Here is a 24,893-nt window from a genome sequence, read left to right on the forward strand (position 1 = left end):
GGAGCTCTGGCTGGCCACAACAACAACAACAACAGGGCGCGCTGCTGTCCCGCCGCAACGTGCCCCGGTCCGTGTCCGCTAACCCGACTCCGCCCGTCTGCGCCCAGTCCCGTCCATTCCAGGCCGGTCCCGCTCAGAGGCGCACCCCGATGGCCGATGAGGATCCCCGGCAGCCGGACGCCGGAGCGGGGAGTCCGGCCGGCCTGCTCCCCGGGCTGCAGGGTGCCGAGACCAGCGCTCTGCAGCTCAGGATCAAGAACTCCATCTGGTGAGGTCTCACACCTGACTGTTTGGATCAGGCATCTCATCACTACCCGTAGTTTTTGTTTCAGAGCCACACGCGAGATGAAATCAGTGTGACATGTAGTAATTGTAAGTACAAGCTGCTGTAGTATCTTTGGCAAGTCCCTGTGAAAATGGAAATGCAAAACCGTTCTCAAGTATGAGTACCTCAAGTGAAGGTAAAAAGTCACCATAACATAGAGAAATAAATAAGTACTCAAGTAAGAGGAGGTTATAAAATGTTTGGTAACCCGATTACGGCTGCAATTGATGATTCTTTCAATAATCGACCATTCTATCGATTAATTGAAAAAAAAAGTGCGCACATTCTAGAGACTATTTAACTACTTAAGCCACTTTTATACAGCATTATAAATACATTAAAAGATGCAAACAAAGAAATTGTTAAGTTCCTTTTTTAAATAAGAAAGTTATCGTTTCAATGCCTAAATGTAATAACATAAGACAAAATGTTTCATCATCTTACATTCAAAATGTTTCTATATATTTTGTATAATTGTGGCTTAGAGTAAGTTGTTTTTTCGGCAAAAAGCGATTAAGCAATTACTAAACTAGTGGTTCGATATTTCAATCATTTATTCATCACCATTAATCCGATTAATAGCTGATCATAATATCTGGTGATATTATTCAGCGATCATGAGATCAGACAAAAAATATGAAAGTAAATTCAAGTTGTAGTTTTTCAAAGATCAGTGCTGACCAACAAATTGGACAGCAGATTAAGTTGATAAAAAATAACATTTGAACATTAGTTTGTTCAAATTGCTGCTGTGGGTTGAGTGAAGTATATAAACTAGATGCTCCTGTTCCGGGTTGCCACATAGGTATAATATGTTCCTTCGCTGGCAAAAGGAAGTTATTTCCCTCACATGAGTTTGTGTTTGTCTCTGTTGATATTATAGATAACACTTTAGCAGCAACGTTGTATCCCAGACAGTAACTTTAAGCTCATTTAAGCTTTTCAGTAGCATAACCCAGTTGAATCTGCAAACATCACCAGATCCACCAATCAGAGTCTTCTATTATTTTTACAAATGGTATCTGTTTTATTTTAAAAGGATATCGGAATAAGTTATAAAAAAAAAATTGTGTTTTTGATTGAAGTTGTTGTTTTGAATCAAGCGGAAGTTGAAAGAGATCATCCCCATTTATTCATCAGTTCTGTGTGTTCTTTAGTTTTATTAAACACGACATGCTGTTGATTTGTGTGTTTTAAGTGAACAAAAATTGTGGGAGTTCTTAGTTTTGATGTATTTGTTGAATAGGAGAAAAAAAATCAGATTTCTTAGCATTTGATCGGCCTATCGTCAATCAGAGCTGATAAAAATGTCTCTATTCTGATCTCTGGTTAACAAACGCATCTCTGCAGTCCTGATTTATTTGTCCTTCCATTAGGATGTTCAAGCAGCATTAATGAACTTATTATTCTGCGTTCATTGTTAATGTTTCTCCTCTGACCTCGTTAGCCTCCAAATGTTTAATCATGTGCCGTTTCAAATGTAAGAGTCCTTATATCAGCATGTTGCCTGGCTCTGTTAACATTAGTGATTTTAAATCTACACTTCAAGAGTTTTGTGTAAATAAAAGGTCACGACCTTCCGTTCAGCAGCAAGCTCTTCATTTTTAATAATCAAGTTTGAGCTGCTGTGTTGGAAAGAAGGGGTTAGCTAAGATATTATTTTTTGTTTTGATTTCCAAGAAATCACTGAACTAATCGTATTTTGGCCTTTTGATAGAATAAACATTGATCCATAGGGTTTGAATTCACTCTATTACTATTATTATTTATCACATAAGTAAAAGTGTGTGAGTGTGAGTGTGGGTGTGTATGCGTGTTTGTGTTTGTCCCCAATCAATTTCCTTCAGCGTGTGGATAAGTTTCATTCACAATCCTCTCTAGGCTTTAGTTATACTGCATGATATTTTTTCCTTCCACTCAACTTTCCATGTTTACAGCCAGCTTCTTTAACAATGACTTGCCCTGTGAATGACTGTCACCTGGAAATCTGGCAACTCAGCAGTTTTTTCCACAACTGAGAAGGCCATAACATAACACAGCATCTATTTTCAAAACAGGTTTTTATTTGTCTTAATATAAACATTTTCTGAAAAGCTGAATTTTGGTTTTTCACTCGTTGTTAGTCGTAATTATCAAATGTAACAGAAAAAACACAAACACAAATATGTGTGAGTAATGAATCTGTAAATGAGCATCACTGTTTCAAATTCATTCTTGATATCCTAATTTACTGAGATGCTCCTGAATATGGCATCGATTTTACTACTTTAATGAAGGTTTATAGCTAGAAAACTGCAGCATTTCAGAAAAAGAAGACATTTTTAACAAGACAGAAGCCCAATGTCAAGGTGTTAAATTAAAAAGTCAAAAATTGTAATTAAAATATTTTATATACAGTTCAGGGAAAAATTAGGAGACCACTTAACATGTTCAGTTTCTCTGATTTTACTCTCTACAGGTAAATGTTTGAGTGACATGAACATCGTTCTTTTATTCTGTGAACTACTGACGACATGTCTCTGAAATTACAAGCAAGAATTTTGTATTTATTAGCAGAAAATAACAAAACAGCTGCAGTGCTTTCAGACCTCAAATAATGCAAAAGAAAACAAATTCATACTCATTTAGAAACAATAATACTAATGTTTTAACTCAGGAAGAATTCAGACATCAGTGTTTGGTGGAACAACCAGTTTTTCAATGGGGTTCAATGCAGTGAACTCTTCATTTTTTCAGAGCTGTATATTACTGATATTTTTATTACAAATGAAGGTAAAATAATTGATTGTACTATAAAACAGCACTATGTGTCTAGAAAATACATAATACTGCCCCTTTAAGATACACAGCAGTTAAATTCAGATAATTTTTCTTATACTGTTGGCTGCTTTTTAAAAACATTAAATATATTCCAATAAAATCAATTAAGTTTGACTCAACTGGCTGTTTTCTGGTTGTGTTGAATTTCGGAGCGGAGTTAAACCCTAAAACAGAGAAATGGAGACGATTTTATGGCATACAGTGTTAGTTTTTACTCTGGCCTGTTCTCTGGCCTTTATTTCTGAACGAAGCCAAGGAGCCATAAAATGCCAAAAGGCTGAGTGACCAGGAACAGCTCAGGGTTCAACCGTCTGCAGAAACGTCACTTATCTGGTGTCGATGTCGTCGACGTTTCCTGCTCTAAAAAGGCTGGAACTCACAGAGGGCAGAGTTCATTTTCTGCTGTTTTTCTCAGTCATTCCTCACAGAATGAACTGCAGCCGTTGCATCAGTTCTTTATTTCTGCAGTTGAACCCTTGCTAAACATTGCATCAGGTGTCATTCAGCCTACCTACCAGCTCTGCCTCACAAAGAGCTTAATGACGGGCTTTCAGCAGCGGGAAATCCTCGGCCCCCTGGTAACAGCGAATTAAAGAGAGCCACTTGTGTCACGGCTTAGAACATCTCGGTTCTGACCCGCCCAGCGCCGCCAAGTAAGAGACTTTACCCATCGCCCCCTTCAGAGTCAACAACTGTGTGACTCACCTAAACATGAGAGCTGCAGCTCATTTAAATACATTAAAGTGAATAAAGGATTTAAAAATACTTTTCTCTTAGTTTTATTATTCAGTTTTTTTTGACTTATCCTGTTGTATTTATTATTATATTTGCTATTAAGATATAATGAAGTATATTGATTCAGTAGAGAGCTTTCTCATTACAAAGGCAATATGATTACAAATAATGATAAAGAAAATGGGATATATATGTATATAGATATATGATTTTATTTATATATAACATTTTTTTCTCTTTATCATTATTAACAAAGAAAATAATTGATCATTATAAATTCTAGATACAATTTTTTACATATATATTAAAAAAATTATTTTCTTATTATTTTTTGTACACTTATTGAATTTTTTGTGTTTAAAGATGTTTTAAGATGGATGGTTTATTTATGTTTAGTAGTTTATATTACTGCAAATTAATCTGAGAGATAGGCAGACAAGGTTTTTTCCCTAAAATTTTAGTTTATGTTCATTTTAAACTGTAAATTCAACAAGTAAATAATAAAATAAAATATTTGTGGAGGGTACCATGGGCTTACTGTCAGTAGCAAACAAGAGGTAAACATTTATCTCTGGTAATTATTTTTAGAGTTTTTTTAAAAGTTATGTGTAAAATACTGTACAAATAGTACTGCTAAAAAGCATTTTCTACATTTAGTTTTTGTTTTTCTGTTAGATCAGGAAAAAGTATTTTCATATTTGTCAAAGCTGACTTGAGTAAATACAAATGCGCTCTCAGTCAAAAACATCCCGTCAGAGCCAGGAGGAGGGTCTTAGCGCTGACAATCATTCTCGGATAGACGCTGCTTAGGGCGGTAATGGTGGGCAACTGTTTATCCGCCTTTATCGGTGGCCCTGCTAACTAGCCTTAGCCTTTCTGTAGCGTAGCAGAGATAAAATCCTCTTCCTGGCTCTGATTGGTTGTTTCTGCAAATTGTACTGGGAGCACTGGGAGAAAGCAGAGAAGATCCAATTTTTCACAGTTTATTTCTCTTACATTATACTGTCACAATATAATGATAATTTTAACAAGTCTGTACTGAACATCTTTTTTGTATAAAACCTGGTTTATGGGGTTTCATGGATGGTTTGGACCATCGTCTGCTCAGCTTGAGGTCACAACCTGACTGACATTCTCCTTTTGGTAGAGATGATTTTATTTTTAATCAATTATAACAATTAGTTCAGGTCTGAATCAACAAAACAGCCTCAGACCATCACACATTTTTATTCTGAGAATGGTGTGATAAGTGTTAGTTTTACTGTTGTAGTTTAATTAGACAGACAGAATGTGGTTTGTGAATTTTCTGATTAATGGAGCGTTTTCCGTCTTGGAAAATGCGTTTTTCTGTTGGTTTTGACGTGTCGCTCCTGTAGTAGATGACCTGAGAGATGCTGCAGGGAGGGTCTCCACATACCAAACATTCCTCTGCTGTATAAATAAATACTGTTTAGGAACAAGCGTTCATGTTACACCAGCTTCATGCTAATTTATATTTTGTGTCTGTTTCACAGCAAATCTGTCCAGTCAAAAGTGGAAAACATCCTGGTGAGTTCTCAGTCTGCAAAGTACAACTAAAACCTTTTGGTTAATCTGATGTTTGTGGAAATAAAGATAATTGGGGTGTTCAGCTTTTTTTAAAATTACTTTTCCAATAATAGATGATCATTTTTATTTGTTGGGAGTTTGATCCTCATCTGTCTCTGTTGGTCTCTCAGAAAGACTTGTTTCCTCACAGGGGTTTCAACTAATCGAATCAATATTATTTCAGTCATTTATGTTTCAGAGTCACATAGTAGCTTCTCACAGGTTGTTTTATTATGAAAATCCAGGACAGTACTTCCTGCTGGGAAAGAATCAAAATGTAGCAATGATTGAATGATTTGACCGACAACTCCAGGAAACTGAATTTATAAACACGAGTTATTACATCCAACCAACCATCCAACAATCATCCAACCAACCATCCATCCATCCATTCATCCAACCAATCATCCATCCATTCATTCAACCAATCAACCATCATCCATCCATTCATCCAACCAATCATCCATCCATTCATCCAATCAATCAACCATCATCCATCCATTCATCCAACCAATCATCCATCCATTCATCCAACCAACCATCCATCCATTCATCCAACCAATCAACCATCATCCATCCATTCATCCAACCAATCATCCATCCATTCATCCAATCAATCAACCATCATCCATCCATTCATCCAACCAATCATCCATCCATTCATTCAACCAATCATCCATCCATTCATCCAATCAATCAACCAATCATCCATCCATTCATCCAATCAATCAACCATCATCCATCCATTCATCCAACCAATCATCCATCCATTCATTCAACCAATCATCCATCCATTCATCCAATCAATCAACCATCATCCATCCATTCATCCAACCAATCATCCATCCATTCATCCAACCAACCATCCATCCATTCATCCAACCAATCAACCATCATCCATCCATTCATCCAACCAATCATCCATCCATTCATCCAATCAATCAACCATCATCCATCCATTCATCCAACCAATCATCCATCCATTCATTCAACCAATCATCCATCCATTCATCCAATCAATCAACCAATCATCCATCCATTCATTCAACCAATCATCCATCCATTCATCCAATCAATCAACCATCATCCATCCATTCATCCAACCAATCATCCATCCATTCATTCAACCAATCATCCATCCATTCATCCAATCAATCAACCATCATCCATCCATTCATCCAACCAATCAACCATCATCCATCCATTCATCCAACCAATCATTCATCCATTCATCCAACCAATCATCCATCCATTCATCCAGCCAACCATCCATCCATTCATCCAACCAATCAACCATCATCCATCCATTCATCCAACCAATCATCCATCCATTCATCCAACCAATCAACCATCATCCATCCATTCATCCAACCAATCATTCATCCATTCATCCAACCAATCAACCATCATCCATCCATTCATCCAGCCAATCAATCAATCAACCAACCATCCATCCATCCATTAGTTATTTTATCCATCATACTGAATCACTAGCATCCACTAATTCATTCTAAGTTTTGTTATTTTGTCTAAATTATAACTTTTTCTCGTTTTGACTTTTTGAAAGTGTGACATTAACTAAAACCTAGAAAACATGTTGAATTTTTAAAACATAAATAAAAAGTAACTCATTTGATAAATGGCTGTCAGTTAGATTCTGATAAACCAATAAGAAAACGATCAGTATTAATATTCATTAGAACTGAGACGTCACTCTGATTAACAGGTCACACTGCGTCACTTTAGCTACACAAGTACAAACTCTGCGCTAGGACTGAGGACCTCTAAATTTACACTTGATGTGCGACCTTAATTATTTTTGTTTCATTGTGTGAAAGCTGCAGTCAACCTTTGACCTTAAGCCAGGGGGTGAACTCAGAGGATCAGTGGAGCTGTGATGGGAGATGTGTTAACAGCAGAAGACTTAGGTTCAGTCTGCAGACCGTCCTGCCCCACAGGAGCCGGCCTGTCTGTCCACAGCGCCTTACTAAACTGAGTGTGTGCACAGTGTTGTGTAGCACACACAGCAGATACATGAATCCCTCAGAGCTCACTCAGCTGCTGTCACCACTGTCTGCCAAACATAAGACTCTGAAACATTCAACGTCTTATTAAGATGCACAATATAACCACATGACAATACAGCAAGACTGCAGAAACTGATCGCCCTCCATCACAGATCAACACACACACGTCTGAAACCTTTAGAGCAATTTTTATCTTAGCCAATGTTTTAATTTGAGGGTCAATTATTAATAATAATAATGCCGAGTCACTTCGTAATGCATGCGTGTCAGAAACTTGCACAGCATGTCGAGCTGAACACAAGTGTAGTGAAATATGGTGGCGGTCGTACCATGCTGCGGCGGCCATGTTTTATCCTCATTTCAGCAAAGATCGTTAGAGTTGATGGGAAAAAAACATGTTAGAGGCGCTAAACGAGGAGGATCACTTTATTAGTACAACGACTATAAAACCAGAGGTGCTAGAGAATTGTTTTTGTGTTAGTAAGTCAAAGTCCGAATCCAGAGGGTTCCAAAGTACCATGATCCTCTACTTTGTGTTGGTCTGTCATTTAAAATACCAGTGAAGTACAGTCAAGTTTTTGGTTACAAGTGAAAAATGCCACAGTTTCTGATTTTTTTAACTCCAGATGAAAAGGTGAATTTATGTGTTGTTGCTTGAACAAACTTTTTATCACATGGGCCAAATCGTCAAGTCTAAACGATTCACTGGCCAAGAAAAAAATTAAATAAAACGAAGCAAATAAAGTCCTCCAATTGTTTTTTTTTTGTTGTTGTTATTCATCGCAGATGCACGACATAAGCAGGATTTTGAACATTTGTGTTTAATTTTAATCTTCTTTGGGCTCAGATGAACAAATTTATTCTCAGATTTAAAAACAGAATTTGGGTCATTTTCCTTTAAAATGTTTACAGTGTTGAGCTGAGTTCAATAAATTACAAAAAGCTGATTTAGATGCAGCAAAGTTTTCTTTTCAGTAAAAATCTCTGGATGAAAATGTTTCTACTTATTGTACAAGCTTAGTTGTAAAAAATAATACTTTGTGTTGTACTTAAGATTCACCCCAATTAAAAGCATCAACTTTTATCCTCTTTCTCTTATGTCTGCAGCAAGATGTGGAGAAGTTCTCAGACATTGAAAAACTCTACCTCTACCTCAAGTTGCCTACTGGTCCCAGCTGTGGCGCTGAGAAAAGGTAAAACCTCACAGGGGAATAAATCGACTGTTTTAATTAGAAGATAAAATTTTTGGAAAATGAGCATTTTGTCCCCCCAGTGACGTCAGGGTGCGTAGATGGCGGCTTTTATTTATTTGAACTTTAAATTCAGAATATTAGAGCCAGGATACAACTTTTCTTTTACATTGCAAGAGTAAAGTAATAATATTACAAAAATAAATATATGACAACAGAGTTGAAATAACAAGAATACAGTCACAATATTAGGAGAGCAAAGTCGTAATTTTATATTTTAAAATAAAAAATGAAAAATTTTAAGACTCTTGTGAATTTATAAGTTTTACAGATAATATTTAATCTTTTAGCACATTCAGTTTGTTATCAGTAGCAGGATTTTCAAAAAATTATGTCTATCTCGAAAAACCTTAATCTTTTCTCCTCCTCAAAACAACTTGTTTTCTCATAAGTTTGAGACATTTTCCCGATAAAAATTAGTCGTTTTTCTGCTAATTTTAGCTTAATATCGGCTGGCTCTAACACTCTCTAACTTATTTTTAAGAAAATCAGATCTGGTATGAAAACAAATCTGATTTTACCTGAAGCCATGTCGCCCAGCACTGACCTCACCTGCATGATGAATAAACACCTGAGCAATAACAACGATCCACGATCAAACCACAGGACATGTTTGTGATAAACTGCACTGACGGCTTTGAGGAGGTTTTTTGTGTTGCTGAATCGGTTTCTGTGCAGTCAGTGACTCGGCTCTTTTCTCAGTGACCAGAGCGCCCTGTCGTCCAGCCGCACTCAGCAGATGCACGCGTTCGGCTGGATCCGCGACCACCTGGAGGAATACCCGGAGACCTCGCTCCCCAAGCAGGAGGTCTACGACGAGTACAAGTAGGGACAGACAGAGCAACGCTTTGCTGCAGAAGTCCACTTATTTTAGCCAAAACTTCAGAGTTTTGCTCTTAGCCTACAGCTGCCAAATCAGACATTTTTCGGAAGTTGCTTTTGTTTTTAATTTGTCTTTGTGCGAACACCTTACAGTGTTTGTGCCGCGTCCTGCCCTACATTACTGCAGGGTAAAGTGTCGGTATAAATAGATGCAGCAGGCATGAGAATCACAGAGCAGCATGTGTTGGTAATATTAGAATGGAAAATCTGAGACAGCCATTGAAAAGCTCTGACACTCTTATATAACTTTTTTTTTATCTATTTAACTCCACCAGAACAAAAATACTGCAGCCTCCAGAAACATTGGCGCCTTCGCGACCGGCTTCTAAATAAAGATCAAAAACATGCAGCAGGCTTAATATTTGTTTGATGCCTACAAGTTTTATCTAAGTGAATGGGAACTGCAGCTGATAATCAATCAATAAACAAGCAGGGCAGAGGTTTTACATGTATATTTTGGGACCCGTATTGATTCATACAACCTGATAGATCTGTAGTGTCAACAGGTGAAGGTTGTTCCTGCACAAGCTGGAAAAGTCTGGGATTTGATTCAGCATTTTCTGGGCCAGTTTGAGAAAAAATAAATGAGTTTCTAAAAATTATTTGCAATTCCAGACTTTAATTCCTCCAAAACCCACAAATATTGGCAAGTATTTCTGGCCTGGTTTTTAGTCCAAATATCTCAGTGAGACAAAACCAACCAACTCAAAGTAACTTTTCAGAATAGGAACTTGTTGAATGTCAATAATTCCCCAAGAAATACTAGCAGATTGAGTGGAGCTAAAACTTTTTAAAAAATCAATATTGACTTAAAACAAGCTCCTGTATTTTGCTGAAAAGTTACTTGTAAGTTATTTTTTGTCTTATTTAAAGTGTATTAAGATATTTTCCCAAGAAACTAGAATAAAAATACTTGGTAAGATTTTATATTTTTGTGATGGTAATCTTCTAAATGTTGTGTCCTTTCTTCCATGTGACCTTTCTTCTTTCCTTCTTTCCTTTTTTCCTTCCTTCCTTTCATTCTTGTATCTTAATTTCTTCTGTCCTTCTTTAATTCCTCATGTCCTCAGTTCATTCCTTCCTTCCTCTCCACCTCTCGTCTTTCTTTCCTTGTATCATGTATTTCAAATGTCTTATTGCCCTTTTTTGTCGCTTCCTTCCCTTTGTACTACTAACAAACAAATATTTTTATTTGTTTGTTTCCATCCCGTCAGTCCACCTATCATCCCTCTCTTACTTTAAATGTGTCAAAAGTTATACTGAAGTTCTGCTTAAAGACCACAAAACACTTAAATCTCTTCATTATTCATAAAGTGCTGAAATTCAGCGCATTGCAAAAATATTCACATCTTTTCCATAGCAGTGCCAATGTCTCCACATTTTATCACCTTACAACAATAAACTTAACTAAACTTTGTTGTTTTTTTTGTGATACACCAAAACAAATAAATGTAGTGTTTTTAACATAAGGAAAATTACTGACTTTCATTTTTGTTCAAGTAAAATTTAGAAAATTGACTCCAGTTTCAGGCTGTCTCTCAGTCAGCGGTGTGAAGCTTAGAGGCTGCGTGTTTTGTTTTTGTTGCCAATCCTTTCACAATATCTTCACTGAAAGTTCATGAAGGACAACAATTTGGGGTTTTGAAGATGTTAATTTTTTAGGAGGTAACATAAAAACACAGAGTTTTAATCTTAAGACAGAGAAAGTTATGTGAGAAGCATGTATTGCTGTGGAAATTCAGTGTAAAATAAAAGAGTAAAAACTACTAAAAACTTGCATTTGTTATTAGAGCTACACTGAAAAACATGAGTTGATCCTATATTGTCTGTTTAAGCAAAGATGTTAAGTAAAGTTCAAGAGCCACTTGTGGCTCCAGATCCTAAAATTATATTGAGTTTTACTGGAGTTTCAATGTGACAAAAAGCAAAAGTCTGTGAGATAAAAATGCTTCTGAAAGGCATTTCACAGTAAAACGCCGAGCCGAGCATGGCGTCGTGTGACCGCTCTCTCACTCTTTGCTGTCATTATTCACTAATTTATTCTCTCTCTTGTATGATTCAGGAGCTTCTGCGACAATCTCAACTATCATCCACTGAGTGCCGCAGACTTTGGAAAGATGATGAAGAACGTCTTCCCGAACATGAAGGCGCGTCGGCTCGGCATGAGAGGGAAATCTAAATATCCTTTACTGGAATGGACCGTACTGTACCAGTCTGGCCCATGTCTGGGTGTGTGTGTGTGTGTGTGTGTGTCTGGTCTCAGACCATCTGCTGCAGCAGTTCATAAGCTCTCTAAATATAGATGTGAAATGAAATGAAGCCCCCTTCTACCTCAAAGGCTGCAGCAGAATACAGAGACCCTCGGGGGGCGTCTCTGTGATCTTGACCTTCATGTGTAGCCGGGCCTGTTGAGCTTGTGACGTCAAGCCGCTGTTTGGTTTGTGTTCACGACCTTCACTGAGGTTAATGTCATTATCTCAGAGGAAGGTTGGGTCAGGTATCTTCAATTTCGTCAAGTGGTTAAAAAAGACATCTTGGTTGGCTGAAGGGAGGCCGATTTTTAGATAAAAGTTTTTTGTTAACATTAAGTTGAATTAAAAAGCTAAAACATAGACTCTAGCTTTACTGTGAAGGTTGTTGAGATTTTTGTTAACTGCATATTTCAGTAACAATGCAGTTTAAAGTGCTTAAAACATAAATTTAAAAAAACACTTCAGTGGTAAAATAAAGTGAAGTAGTAAAACGAGATGTTCAGTCAGTGTGCCAGTTCTAAACAAATTGGTTTCTATCTTAAACATATTCAATGTTTCAGCATTTTTGCCGTTTTCTAGAAGATTGTTCCTTGATTCTGGTTCTGAGGTTATCCAGCATGTTTGGTCAGCTAGTTTTACTCCTGTACAATGGCTGCTGGATAAGACAAAATTTTGTTGTTGACTTCTCATCCAGAAACCATTTCCAGCATTCTTGTTGGTCGTGCAGGAGGCTCTACTTCTGCTTTTCAAAGATGTATAATTGTGCAGCCATTTTCACTTAAACATTGAGTTGGGGGTGTGGCCAGCAGCAGTTTATTTGGATTTAAAGAGCCCCTACACTGAAAAAATACAAAATCTTACCAAGTAATTTTGGTCTAGTTTCCAGCGCAAATATCTTAGCAAACTTGAAATAAGACAAAACTACCTTACAAGTAACTTTTAGAAAGATATAGAGACCTGATTTAAGTAAACAGTTCCTTAATATTGATGGAAAAAGTACTAGTTGCATTGGCAGATAAATTAACTTATAACAAGACATTTTTCCCACGTTATAAGTTAATTTATATGCCAATAATAGAGCAAGTATTTTTTCATCAATATTAAGGAGTTATTTACTTAAAACAAGCCTCTATGTCACGCTGAAAAGTTTCTTTTAAGTTAGTTTTGTCTTATTTCAAGTGCAATAAGATGTTTGCACTGGAAACCAGATCAAAATTACTTGGTAAGAGTTTGTGTTTTTGCAGTGAAAGCAGCTTGTTATGAAAGAAGCTCATAATAGAATAAAATCTCATTATTAATGCTTTTGTGTAAATAAAAATGTAATTAACATGTCTTGTTTAGCCCATTGACCGTTCTCAATCTGTTTAAATACTTTCTAAAATGTTCTAGTACAAATTCACTATTTTGGCCTTAACACAGACTTACATATTGCTACAGTGGACTCAGAAAGAGACCGTTCGTCCACATGCCGTCTTTACCCACTTTGGACCTCCACAAATCAGCAGATGGAGTGAGCAAACCGGACTTTTTAAAACCATTTTTAGTGCTGGAAAACCTTTTCTTGATCTGTTCTTGCCTGCCTGACTCCAGCTCCAGTGTGACGCCCTGGAGCCGCCCTGCCATGTGAGCGGCATCAAGGAGGAGGTGCGATTTGCAGCCTGTGACCTTGTGTGTGAGTGGGCCCAGAAGGTTCTGAAGCGCCAGTTTGACGCCGTGGAAGACCTGGCCCGCTTTCTGATCGACAGCCATTACATCAGCAACAAGTCTCTGGCGGCTCTGACGCTGATGACCGGCGCAGCAGCAGCAGGTGAGCAAGTCACCGCTGCCCAAAGGTGGGGGAGACATCTAGTGGCAGCGACGTGTTACTGCACTCTCTATGGAGGACCATTTGTTTGTTTTTCCTTTTCCTTAAACATGTGTTTTTGTTAAGAAATTAAAAGATTTTCTTTTTGTAAAAAAAAAAGTATATATTTTCTTTTTCGTTTTCCTAAAACATGCATTTCATCCAGAAATTTATATATTTTGTCTTTTTCTTATACAAGCGTTTGTTCTTTTGTCTTTGCCTTGTTTACTTATTTTAGTGTGTGTCACTTTAAATTGGATTAATTTTGTTAAATCAGTTTTTGATTTGAAATATTTTCACGAAAATGATCAAATGCTTTTTAGAGTGCACATACTTTTAATATGACAGAAACTTTTACATACATACATTTGGGAATTAGCTAGCGACATTTATTTGGGTAACGTTTTGGGAAAAACATTACTTTTAGGAGTACTTTTACTATGTTGTACTTTTTACTATTACTATGAAATATTGTTACTTGTACTTGAGTAAAATTTCTAGATGCTCTGTCCACTGTGGTTGAAACAAACTTGTTTTAACAATCCCCACAGATGCCTGAAGTTTTTGTTGACGTTTCTTAAGTTTTATAATGAAAGAAAATGATTTTGTAAAATGTTTATTTTGCCTGATTTTGTTATTTATATAAGTTATTACCAAATAAAATTTCCACATAGTTTTATATTTTGGTCCTTCTGGTTATATATTTTTAAATATTGATTGATGTGTTGATCAGTTACTCAGTACCTGAGTAGACATTTTGCTAAATGCTTCTTTTCTCTTACTGAAGTAATTTCTTTTTACTTTTCCTTAAGTAAAGATAAATTGAAGCAGTGCTGTACTCTTATTTGTGTACAGTTTTTGGGTACTCTACCCACCACAAAGCAATGCAAAATATTATTTTATTGTGAACAACAGTAGGCTATATAAATAACATTGTTGTTGCAGTTTGTCTTTAAGTCCCTCTGTTTGTCTCCAGAGGTCAAACCTCAGCAGACCGTCTCAGCCTTTGCACCCACAGCCGAGGCTCAGCCTTTCCAGCCTCAAGGCAAAATGTTTTCGTCACCGTCTGTAGACGCAAAGCAGCAGCTGCAGAGGAAGATCCAGAGGAAGCAGCAGGAGCAGAAGATGCTGTCTCCGGTTCTGGGAGAGGAACAGGCGAAGCGGATGCTGGACAGCGTGACTTGTGGCAGCCCCAGTCCTCCCTCGCCGCAGCCGACCATCGGCATCGTGGTGGCAGCTGTGCCGAGTCCCGTCACAGTAAGAAATGAGGACTATGTCTTTTAACTTCAGACAGGCGGGGGTGAAATTACCGTAATAACCCAAGATTGGCTGGAAAGCACAACGTGTCATTGGAATTTTTCTAATAGCGCAAAGTGTGGCGGAATTACGGTACTGCAAATTTGGATGGATCCACAACAGTCCTCCAGGACCGCCGTCCAGTAGTTTTTAGATATGCCACAGGTACAAATCGCTGGAATGAAATGGCTTAATTACCTCCTCATTGTGCAGATCAGTTCTCCAGAGCCTTAATGACCTAATTATTCTACTCTGATGAGGTGCAGCAGAGGCACATCTAAAGGACACCGGCCCTCGAGGACCGGAGTGTGAGAGACCTGATCTATGCCAATCCGCTCAGTCTGGAAGGGTTATTCTCAGGGCTGAAACGATTCTTCCGATGAGTCGAGTACCTCGATTATTAAAATTCTGAGAGGAACATTTATCTGCCTCGAAGCGTCGTTAAATTATGTTTTAATAACCCGCTGGTCGTTATTTGTGGTGGGCAATGCTCTCACTTCCACCTGAGTTGTTCCTAAGCGCCAGCAGCATGACGTTGAATTGTCCGGCGTTTTAGCAGGTTTTGGGGACAAATAAGCATCGTTGAATTGTGTGGTGCAATTATCAGAGTATGATAGGTTTGTACTGTCAGAACCGCGTCATCACCATGTGAGAGAGGGGTTCAAGATACTCGATTAATCGTAAAAATATTCTATAGAGTACTCGATTACTAAAATATTCTTTTACAACAGCCCTAGTTCATCTGATGTGTTTATTATTGCTTTTTGTGTTTTGGTGCAGAAGAGCGGGCAGCTGATGTCACAGAGTCCTGTGGCAGCAGTGGAGAGCAAAGTTCTGCCGATCAACTTCCAGATGGTTTCCCAGACGGTTCAGGTAGTGAAGCAGAGCCCCAAACCTGCCCAGAATAACCTGACCAGTCCAGCGGGGGAGCGCCCAGTTCGCCAGCGCTATGCTCAAATCCTGCCCAAGCCCTCTGCCACCTCCGGCATCGCCATGCGCTCGCCCTCCACCATGATCATCGCCAACAGCCCCATTAAGACGGTGATGACCACATGTCAGGTCAGCCCTGTCAACCTGGTCAAGATGACCGCCATTTCTCTGGCGCCTACCAGCGGGGAGACAACATCTCTCACAAACACCATGCTGCGGCCGGCGTCTGCAGGCGTCGCTTCTGCAAACACCGACTCCAACCAGAACGCACGGAGCGATTCCGCCGTCCTGGCCCCGATTACTGGGGCAGGCACTCAGAGCATGGATGTGGAAATGGAAGTTGAAGCAATACATATGAACAGCCAAATGAAAAATCCCAGCAGTCAGGCTTTGACCCAGGAGGTAGCAGCAAACAGAGCTGGAGGTCCAGTTCAGAGAGCGGCTAGTGTGCCCATTCCTCACTCCAAAGGCTTCCTGGGTCTGGAGGAAACATCGGCCAACACAAGCAGTGGAAACTCTTCATCTGCGGTAAAAAGTAGCAGGAATACTGCCAATAAAGCCGGCTCTTTACTCTTGACCTCTTCTAATCTGAACACCAGCACTCTTTCTTTAGCAAACACCAGCAAATTACCGTCCTGTGGAGAATCCGCCCAAGCAGAAGATGGGTTCCTATCAACAAAGAGCTTCAGGAAACGCTCGGGCCTCACTTCAGACCTCTCCCCAGTTAAACGGGTTTTTATGCCCCAGCAACCAGTAGAGGGCGCTGGTCATGTCCAAGTCCACGGCAGCTCAGGCCGACCAGAGAGTGCACCAGCCTCCAGGGAGCTAGAGATGAAAATGAGCAGCGTTTTCTCCTCTCAGGTCCATGTACAAAGTTCTTCCTCTCTCTTCAACTCTGTTGCCAAACCACAAAGCTCAATGCAGAGGAAAAACACTCCCAGTGTTATGGAAACCGTTGACACCTTGATACAGGAGCAGCGGGGGCACGCAGTGGGTAACATGCACGGCATGCCAGCTAACCCCAGCTACCAGAATCATGCAAGCGTGACTTCAAACTCAGCTTATCAGTGCAGTTCTGCTGCAAACTCCCTTCAATTTGTGAATCAAGCAGCTCCTAATCAGCTCCCGATGCAGGAGCACATGGATTACTTCTCCTTCGATGATGATGTGACACAGGACAGCATCGTGGAGGAACTGGTCCAGATGGAGGAGCAGATGAAACTGAAACGGCTGCAGGAGCTGGGAAGCTGTGGCCCGCTTCAGGGCCAAGCCATCCTGACGCCAAACAGCATCACATCCGCCAACCAGAGCATGAGTGGCTTCTATCAGGCCCACAGGAGCTTCATCCACACCCCCACTCCCAACTCAGAGGTGATGGGTGGAGCGCAGGCCCTGACCGGAGACAGCCCCTGCTCTCGGATCGCCTCCACCACCCCAGTGGACAGCGCCTTGGGCAGCAGTCGCCACACCCCCATCGAGACGCCTCACTCCAACTGCAGCAGCACCGTCCCTCCCAGTCCGGTGGAGTGCAGGAACCCGTTCGCGTTCACGCCCATTAACTCCAGCATGACGTGTTTCCACGACAGCAGTCCCGTCTCCAGCAGCCCCGTCAAGCCCATGCAGCGGCCCATGGCGACCCACCCCGACAAGGCCAGGCTGGATTGGATGAACAGCAGCTACAGCAGCAGCGGCTCAAACAAATCAAACTGCGGGATGGGAATCCTCACTGGCTACAGAGGTCTGACAGTTGAGCCGTTTCAGAAACCCCATGCCTTCGCCGTTCCCCATGCGCGCCACCATGACGGCCACTGTGGCCGCCTGACCCCCGTCTCCCCGGTGCAGCAGCAGGTCGCCAGCATGAGCAGGCAGGAGGGTTTCGCCGTGCCGGCGCCTCTGGATAACAAAACTACCAGTACGACGTTTCGCTGCCGCAGCGTTAGCCCAGCCGTGCATCAGAGGAACCTCGGCGCTCTTCCCAACATCCCGCGCTCTGTGGTGTCCCCCTTCAACTCTCCCGTAACGCCCGAGGTGCTGAACATCTTCGCCAACAGCGAGGCAAACCTCATGGTCAGCAGCTTGGCTCAGAGGAGCCGCTCCGTGCCGCTGAACATCATGATGCAAAACGAAGTGCAGCAATGCAGCAGCATCAGCAGCATTCTTCTGAGTAAGCTGGAAGGGGAGCATGATGACGCGCTGCGCGGTTTAGGCATTCACAGCATTCCCTCCACCTACACTGCTCGGATGAACCTGAGCCAGATGCTGGAGTCCAACTCCAGCCGCCTCGGTGGCGATGACAGCCTGAGCCTGATGGCGTCTGAGTCCAGCGGCAGCTCGCAGCAGCCAGGCTACCTCATGGAAAACACTGTTAGCGAACAAATGAGTCTCTCAGCAGGCAACAACCAAACTCAGCCAGTCTCTGCAGAGCAGCAGCAGGCTCAGTCTGCAATGCTTGCTTTGAGCTCGCAGCAGCATTTGGACTTCAGGAACACGCCGCCGCAGCACCACCTCCTGACGGGGCCGCTCCTGGAGCAGGTGTCGGAGCTCACCACGGGCGGAGCAGACTTCCCTTGTGAGATCAGGATGACATCAGAGCTCTCTGGAAGCATCAACGACCTGAACTCGCTGGACACAAACCTGCTGTTTGACCCCAGCCAGCAGCAGAGCCGGTTCCACAGCGCCGCAGCCGAGGAGCTGAACGACCAGCTGTTCCAGCAAATCAGCGACACGCCTCACTCAGGAGGACTGGACTGGCTGGAGAGCAAAGATCACCCAGCTGTTGGGCTGATGGGCTGAAAAATTTGACTTTTTCCATTTAAAACTGATGTAGCTGTGCGTTTTTTAATGTATTTATAAGGTATTTACACCGTAACTCTAATCTACTAACAAAACTGAGGACACAATGGAGGTTTGTCCAGTTTTAAGTGCCAGGCTGAACTGATATAATGCTGCAAAACTAAAAACGTCCCTTTAATTATACAATAAAAAAATAATAAATCACCTCCTGTTTTATCAAAAGCAACTCCAACAAGCAGATGGAGCAAAAAAAATAAACACCAGCCTAAACTCTAAATATACAGCGACATCCTGGTATTAAGCATTTAAAAACTACATCAATGTTTAACAAAACATAATATAAATGAAACTATAACCTATTCTTAACTATTAATATATATTACCATAGATCTGTGTGTCATAGACTTTAAGGTAGGAATAAAACTCAACAGTTTACGTAGGTATTAATAAAAACTAACTTGTGTGAAAGTGCTCACCTGTGGTGCCACAACGTCCAATATTCTCAAGTTTCAAGACACACAAATTATTTTTTTACATAAACACACAAAAATTAATTTCTTGTGACATATTTTCTCGTTATCTGCTTGATAAAATAAACTTACTTAAGCTAACAAAGTGTTCAGATTGTAAAGGGTCAGGAACACAGTTTTTGGATAACATTTTTGTTTTAGCTAAAGTATAAAAAGCATAAAGGTGTTTGTGGTTCTATTTACTACAAAGTCGAGACAAATACAAAAACCTGGTTAAGAATGCAAATTAACCTATGTCTTTTTAATTTTAGATTATTTTTAGACTGAAAAGATAAAAATTTATCCATGTAAACCAGCTGCCTGTGCTTCCTTGTTGACAAGACATTTTGATCCAAACTCATTAAATGCAACTCTAATCTTATATACAAATATATTTATGATAATGTTTTTGGTGTCTAATTGTGACAAATATAACCAGCCACATTTATTTTCAACCCTGGTCAAGAAAAAAAATAATCACACAAAAATATAAAATATTCAGCACTTACTTTGAGAAGGAATTAAAAAATCCAGTGTTTAAATTAATTACTTCTACAAAATCACCACTGGTGCAAATGTTGGTAAAATTCTTTGAAATGAATGTAGCTGGAGCCTTTTTTATTTATTCTTTATTCATGTCTACTATTAATTTATTTATATCTCACACAGAGGTTTCTTTCCTTTAACCACTGGTGCATAATGATGCATATTTCTATTATATTTATGTCCGTCTTTAAAAAAAAGGGATTCAAACAGGGAGACCAATAACTCTGCCACTGTTGATTAAGTTTAATGCAGTTATTCCCTAACTTTGATTATTTACGTCATTTTCCTGTAAGAGACGAGAAAATGATAAATGATTGAGGTTTTCTTTACAAAATGTGTGTAAACGTTATCTTTACAGAGCCTTAAAAGGAAGGGGAAACTATTCCTAAAGATTTTCAAGCTTTAAAAACATTTTCAATGTTTGCTTTATGCTTTTATTTAATAGAAACATCGTTGATCTGGGCAGATTTAGTGCGAATAATTCCCTTGAAACTACATAATTTATGCAATTTCAATCAAAAAAGATGTTATGAGATGTTTAATTTTCTCAAAAATAGCTTTAAATAAAATATGTCACACAAGCAGGGTCCTTTTCAACCACTAAATAAAAGAAAATGTTTATCATAAAACCACTTTACTAACAAAACCCATTGAATGGGTTGTTCTTGCACTGTTTGTATTAATAATGAACATGAAGAGCAATTGTAATCTCTGTCGTTTTTTTGCTAGTTTCCCGCTTCTCTTTTGTGGCTTCATGAATAGTTATTTTAAACCACTGCATGCTAGAAACGAACTGCCTGGATTTTATTTCGTAAATCGAGCCAGGTGCTGTAAAATCTCTGCTGTGTTTAAACCGGCAGGGCAATTAAACGCAGGGTCAGACTTCACCTGAGTCGTGGTGAAGAAAACTTCACCTTCACGTCAACAGACACTCTCACAGAGGAATAAAAACAGAATACGGTTTAATCCTCATTAATACGTAACGTCAGACTCAACGCTTGTCGTAATGAAAGCGGTGCTTTTATTTTATTGGCTGGGCTGTGTAATAAAGCTGTGGCTACAGCGCTGACAATCTGTTGTGCTTTACAATAAAAACAAGAATAATCACTGTGTTCCGGCTGCCATGTGAAGCTTCTCTTCCTACCCAGTGGAGCTTCACGCTAAACAAAAGATGCACCTGAGGATCTCTGGTTCCTGAGCCTTATGTCCATGCCAAAGATGTCTCCTCCAGAAACTTGCACTGTGCAGTGAGTGTAATGTTAAAAAGTGCTGTGTGTAAGCAGCTAAAAGCCATGTGACTGCACTTTGAAGGTACGACGAGAAGTAGAAACCTTGTGACGTTTACAGCACTGGAAAAGACGTTTGTCTCTAAAATGTAGTAATCTCTGTGTTTACTATCTTTGATGCTTTTGTTCAAGCAGCAGGAACATGTTTTATATAGGAAAACTGATCATAGAGGCAACGTATTCATGTACTGTTTGTAATTTTTATTGGTGATTTTCTGATCTGACTCTCCACTGCTGTGTTTTTGAACAGACGGGTGGGGAGGTCAGTTCCGGCTGCTTTACTGCTGTTTATTTACGCCGGGTCGTTTGTACAGAACTAAGACATGTAATGTTGCATAATCACAATAACTCAACTCGTGTTTTATATTATCAACATGTACTACCACTATAAGGTACGTCTCTTCTTGTTTTATTAAATTTCCTTTTAGATGCATCCTGGCTCCTTAGATTCAGGATGGAGCTCCAAAAACGTTTGCACTTGTTTCTGTGGAAGTGGCACTATGTGTAATGGTTATCTGCTCAAAGAATAATGTCTGGATACATTAAAAATGCAATCATTTGAACCTTGCTGATTATTTTTGACTGCTAAAGAGCAGGCTTTATATTTGTTGTGTGCATTTTTCTGCCCCAGGTTTCCATTGTTTTACTGTGTGTTCATTAGCACTAATGTTTCACTAAGACTTTACCCTTCCTCTTGTAAGTGGTGCCGAGATGTAGAGCTTCTCTCCACTGTAATCATTTTGCTGTGACGTTTTTTTTTTTTTTGTATTTTAGACATTGCTTTTGAGAGGAAGTGCTTGTTGATACATTTTTTTAAAAAACATTTTTAAAACTAATAAACATTTTTTAAGTACAAGAGTCTGACAGGTTTTTATATCCGTGTGAAGGAAGATAAAGCAGGAGAAATTACATCAGACATGAATGTTTTCGGCATGTGAGAATAGTACGGAACAGGATCAGGCCCACTGGAAAAAAAGAAGAATTAGGACTTTTTTTCTCAGAATTCTGAGATTAAAGTAAGAATTTTGAGAAAAAAAGAATTCTGAAAAAAAGCAAATTCTGAGATTAAAGTCAGAATTTTGAGAAAAAAGAATTCTGAAAAAAAGCAAATTCTGAGATTAAAGTCAGATTTCTTTTCCAGTGGCCTGTGAAAGATGAGAAATACTGCAAGATGTCTAAGTTTCCATAGCAATAACTATCCTCTCTGTATAGTGCCAAGGGACAATATTTTCTTCTAATGGTTATTCATAGTTTTTCACACTTTCTAAATGTCATACTTTCCTTTCAACTTCCAGTAACTGGTCAAGCTCAGGAGGTTTTATATTAACAAAAGAGGAGACTCCACTTGCAGGTCCTTATTTGCCCAATTACTTTAATAAATAAAAAAATAACTAAATGTGAGATGAGTAATGTTACAGATCAGATTTTTAATCTGATTTTTATTAATCTAAGGCCAAATGAGGACAGGAATCAAACGTAACTAAAGCAGTGAAACTGGGCCATCACATTCTTTGTTAAGTCACTTAAATCTAGCATAATTATTTTGATGTAGAAAGGATGTTGAATTCAAACACAAGCTAATGTGTCCACAAATAGGAGATAAATCATTTTCAATTGAATATTTAGTTGATCATACAAAAAATATGCAAGAGTCTGACACATTTTTATATAATTTTGACTGACATAAAATACTATTTCAGCACCAAGAAAATGATTCACAAACAAAGCCAGCACCTTGCAAATTGTATTAAATGTCATGTTTCCCTCGCTTAGTGAGACTCGGTGGTGGCAGCATCATGCTGTGGGGATGTTTCCTTCCCCACAGAGCATCAGAGTGGAGAATGATTGTATGAAGTCAGTGGATTTAGATCAAACTGTATTCAAACTGTATTCAAAGCTGCAAAGCTCCAGTCAAAAAGAAAATCAACATCCAATTTGTAGCAAAATAATAAACTAATGTTCACAGGCATTCTCCATCCAGTCTGACTGAGACTGAGATGTTTTGCAAATTGGAAATGGAAAAACATTCAGACTTCAGAGCTGCTGTCTGTCCCAAAAGACTTTCAGACGAAGCAGGAGGAGAGTCTATAAATTGCAGACTCAGGGGAAGTTGTTAGAGGCTGAAAAACATCTGAGACTGGTTTGGATACTAGCAAAACGATTAAAACATAAAGCCAGTGGAATTATTGAGGTCAAAGCACACTGTGTTTACATATCAGATTGGCCTAGTCAAAGTCAAAAGATAATATTAGAGCTGAGATCAAATAATGGAAGACTCCTATGGCCATAAATAAATATCAGGTTTTTCATTTTCCTAGTTAGAATATGTTCAGAACTGTAGTAGCATAAAAAAGACATTGAAAAAATTGAAGGAAAATGTTTTTGAATCTGTTTATTTTGTTAGGAATACGTATAATAGAAACTACACCAAAAGAGGTTTTCACGAGAAATAGACACAAAGTTGAATGCATTCCAGTAATATAAAAATAATTCACATCTTTGCCTTTGACAATAATAACTCGACTTAAAATGACTAAATATGTTATTTTTATAGAACTTAAAAGAATGAAAACATAAAATCCCGAAATTTAAGTCCAGATCTTCTTGCTTTTAAGGGGGAGACTTTAAAATGAAGCAACGGCTGACAGATTTAACTAAAAATGTACAACATACTCATTTGTATTTTATATCTCTTTGGACAAACACCTCTGTTGCTGCAGGTGAATATTTTGACCTTTTTGTGATTTGAGTCTTATGGAAAGATGTGTGTTTTCTACACAACAGTATTTTACCAAATACTTTTACTCTACTTAAAACTATAACTAAAGTAATTTCTTAAATGGCTACTCTTTACTTTTACTTGAGTACAAATGGATTAAAGTGAGTAACGCTAAGAAAATTGATTGAGTGGACTGATTTAATGTCAAAACGGCCTGCCATACTCGGTTGTAGCAGCAACCATGGAAAACAAGGAGGAGGAAGAAGAAGGAGGAGAAAGAGGATGGGTATTACCAATGACGACAAGATCTGGTTCACGGTGGTTACCGGTCAGCGTAAAACAGTCGGAAGGACTAGCAGAGACGGCACACCTGAGCACGCAAGGGCTGACTGTTGTTCGTGTCGCCCTCCGGGAGGAAGAAGAAGGATCTCATGATGGCTGCTGCTGTCCCTGCCTCTCAGATCAGAGGGCTCCAGGCTGACGAGGTAAACCAAAGTTAGCGAAACGTTAGTGCCCGGGGCAGCTCGCGCGCCCCGACTGTTTTGACATCTCTGCCGCCCGCTGTTCTCCGCGAAACAAAACTTTTGAAAAACACGAAAAAGTCGTGGACAGCTGTCTCCAATGTAGGTTTAACTCTCGATAATTTTGTGTCAGCTAAATGAGAGAAAACGAGGGTAAGATAAGAGGCGGGGGAAAATCGATATGACTACGGAAGAGCTAGCTGGAGTTAGTCGGGGAGGGAGCCAACTGTCAACGCCTTGCGTTCCCGCTTCTCAGCACGCAAACGCCAAAAACTCTGATAACACGGACTGAGTTTTCAGCTTCACGGCCCCAGGTAGACCCATCACAGTGGGTCAGATTGGTGACGCCGGTTGCGACATCTCACTGTGATTCATACATTTAATAGGAAAGACTGGGTTTATCAGGAGGAAATGTCCTCAAGTGCCAAGCGCTGTCAGGAAATGACGTCACCCATAGACTAAACAATACTTGTATGGGAGGAGAGGAAAGCCTGATAGGATTCATGTGAAACTTGGACGACTTTAGATGATTTTGTTTTCAATAACTTTGTTACTGGTCTCTGCTGCTCACC

The 24,893-nt window shown here is 39.4% G+C and overlaps 2 protein-coding genes across 4 annotated transcripts in view; both read left to right on the forward strand.

Annotated features, from left to right (window-relative positions):
* LOC129364385 (DNA-binding protein RFX7-like) lies at window positions 1-21,921 on the forward strand. 2 transcript variants are annotated; one of them, XM_055036972.1, is made up of 9 exons: window positions 1-268; window positions 5,395-5,428; window positions 8,602-8,687; window positions 9,447-9,569; window positions 11,689-11,805; window positions 13,304-13,388; window positions 13,469-13,685; window positions 14,698-14,978; window positions 15,798-21,921. In XM_055036972.1, exons 1-9 carry the CDS (start codon window positions 150-152, stop codon window positions 18,738-18,740), a joined length of 4,005 nt encoding a protein of 1,334 aa, XP_054892947.1. In that variant the 5' UTR covers window positions 1-149; the 3' UTR covers window positions 18,741-21,921. The 2 variants fall into 2 exon arrangements, with proteins under 2 accessions (XP_054892947.1, XP_054892946.1); XM_055036971.1 differs by lacking the exons at window positions 1-268; window positions 5,395-5,428; window positions 8,602-8,687; window positions 9,447-9,569; window positions 11,689-11,805 and having other exon boundaries at window positions 13,307-13,388; window positions 15,801-21,921.
* Window positions 21,922-23,997: 2,076 nt separating this feature from the next.
* nedd4a (NEDD4 E3 ubiquitin protein ligase a) overlaps window positions 23,998-24,893 on the forward strand; it is a 34,212-nt gene continuing 33,316 nt past the window's right edge. For both annotated transcript variants that reach the window (XM_055036969.1, XM_055036970.1), the window contains exon 1: window positions 23,998-24,285. In XM_055036969.1, coding sequence (XP_054892944.1) covers window positions 24,232-24,285 — 54 coding nt within the window. In that variant the 5' untranslated portion in view covers window positions 23,998-24,231. The remainder of the gene's footprint in view (window positions 24,286-24,893) is intronic.

The sequence above is a fragment of the Poeciliopsis prolifica genome, unplaced genomic scaffold (genome assembly GCF_027474105.1).
Source record: "Poeciliopsis prolifica strain line A6 unplaced genomic scaffold, Auburn_PproV2 SCAFFOLD011, whole genome shotgun sequence".
In the NCBI taxonomy this organism is placed as follows: Eukaryota; Metazoa; Chordata; class Actinopteri; order Cyprinodontiformes; family Poeciliidae; genus Poeciliopsis; species Poeciliopsis prolifica.

Excerpts from the sequence above, each read along its gene's own strand:
- LOC129364385 (XM_055036972.1), top strand. The coding sequence starts at position 150 with ATGGCCGATGAGGATCCCCGGCAGCCGGACGCCGGAGCGGGGAGTCCG. Across the intron at positions 8,688-9,446 it reads AGCTGTGGCGCTGAGAAAAG|TGACCAGAGCGCCCTGTCGT; the intron begins GTAAAACCTCAC and ends CTCTTTTCTCAG. Across the intron at positions 14,979-15,797 it reads CTGTGCCGAGTCCCGTCACA|AAGAGCGGGCAGCTGATGTC; the intron begins GTAAGAAATGAG and ends GTTTTGGTGCAG.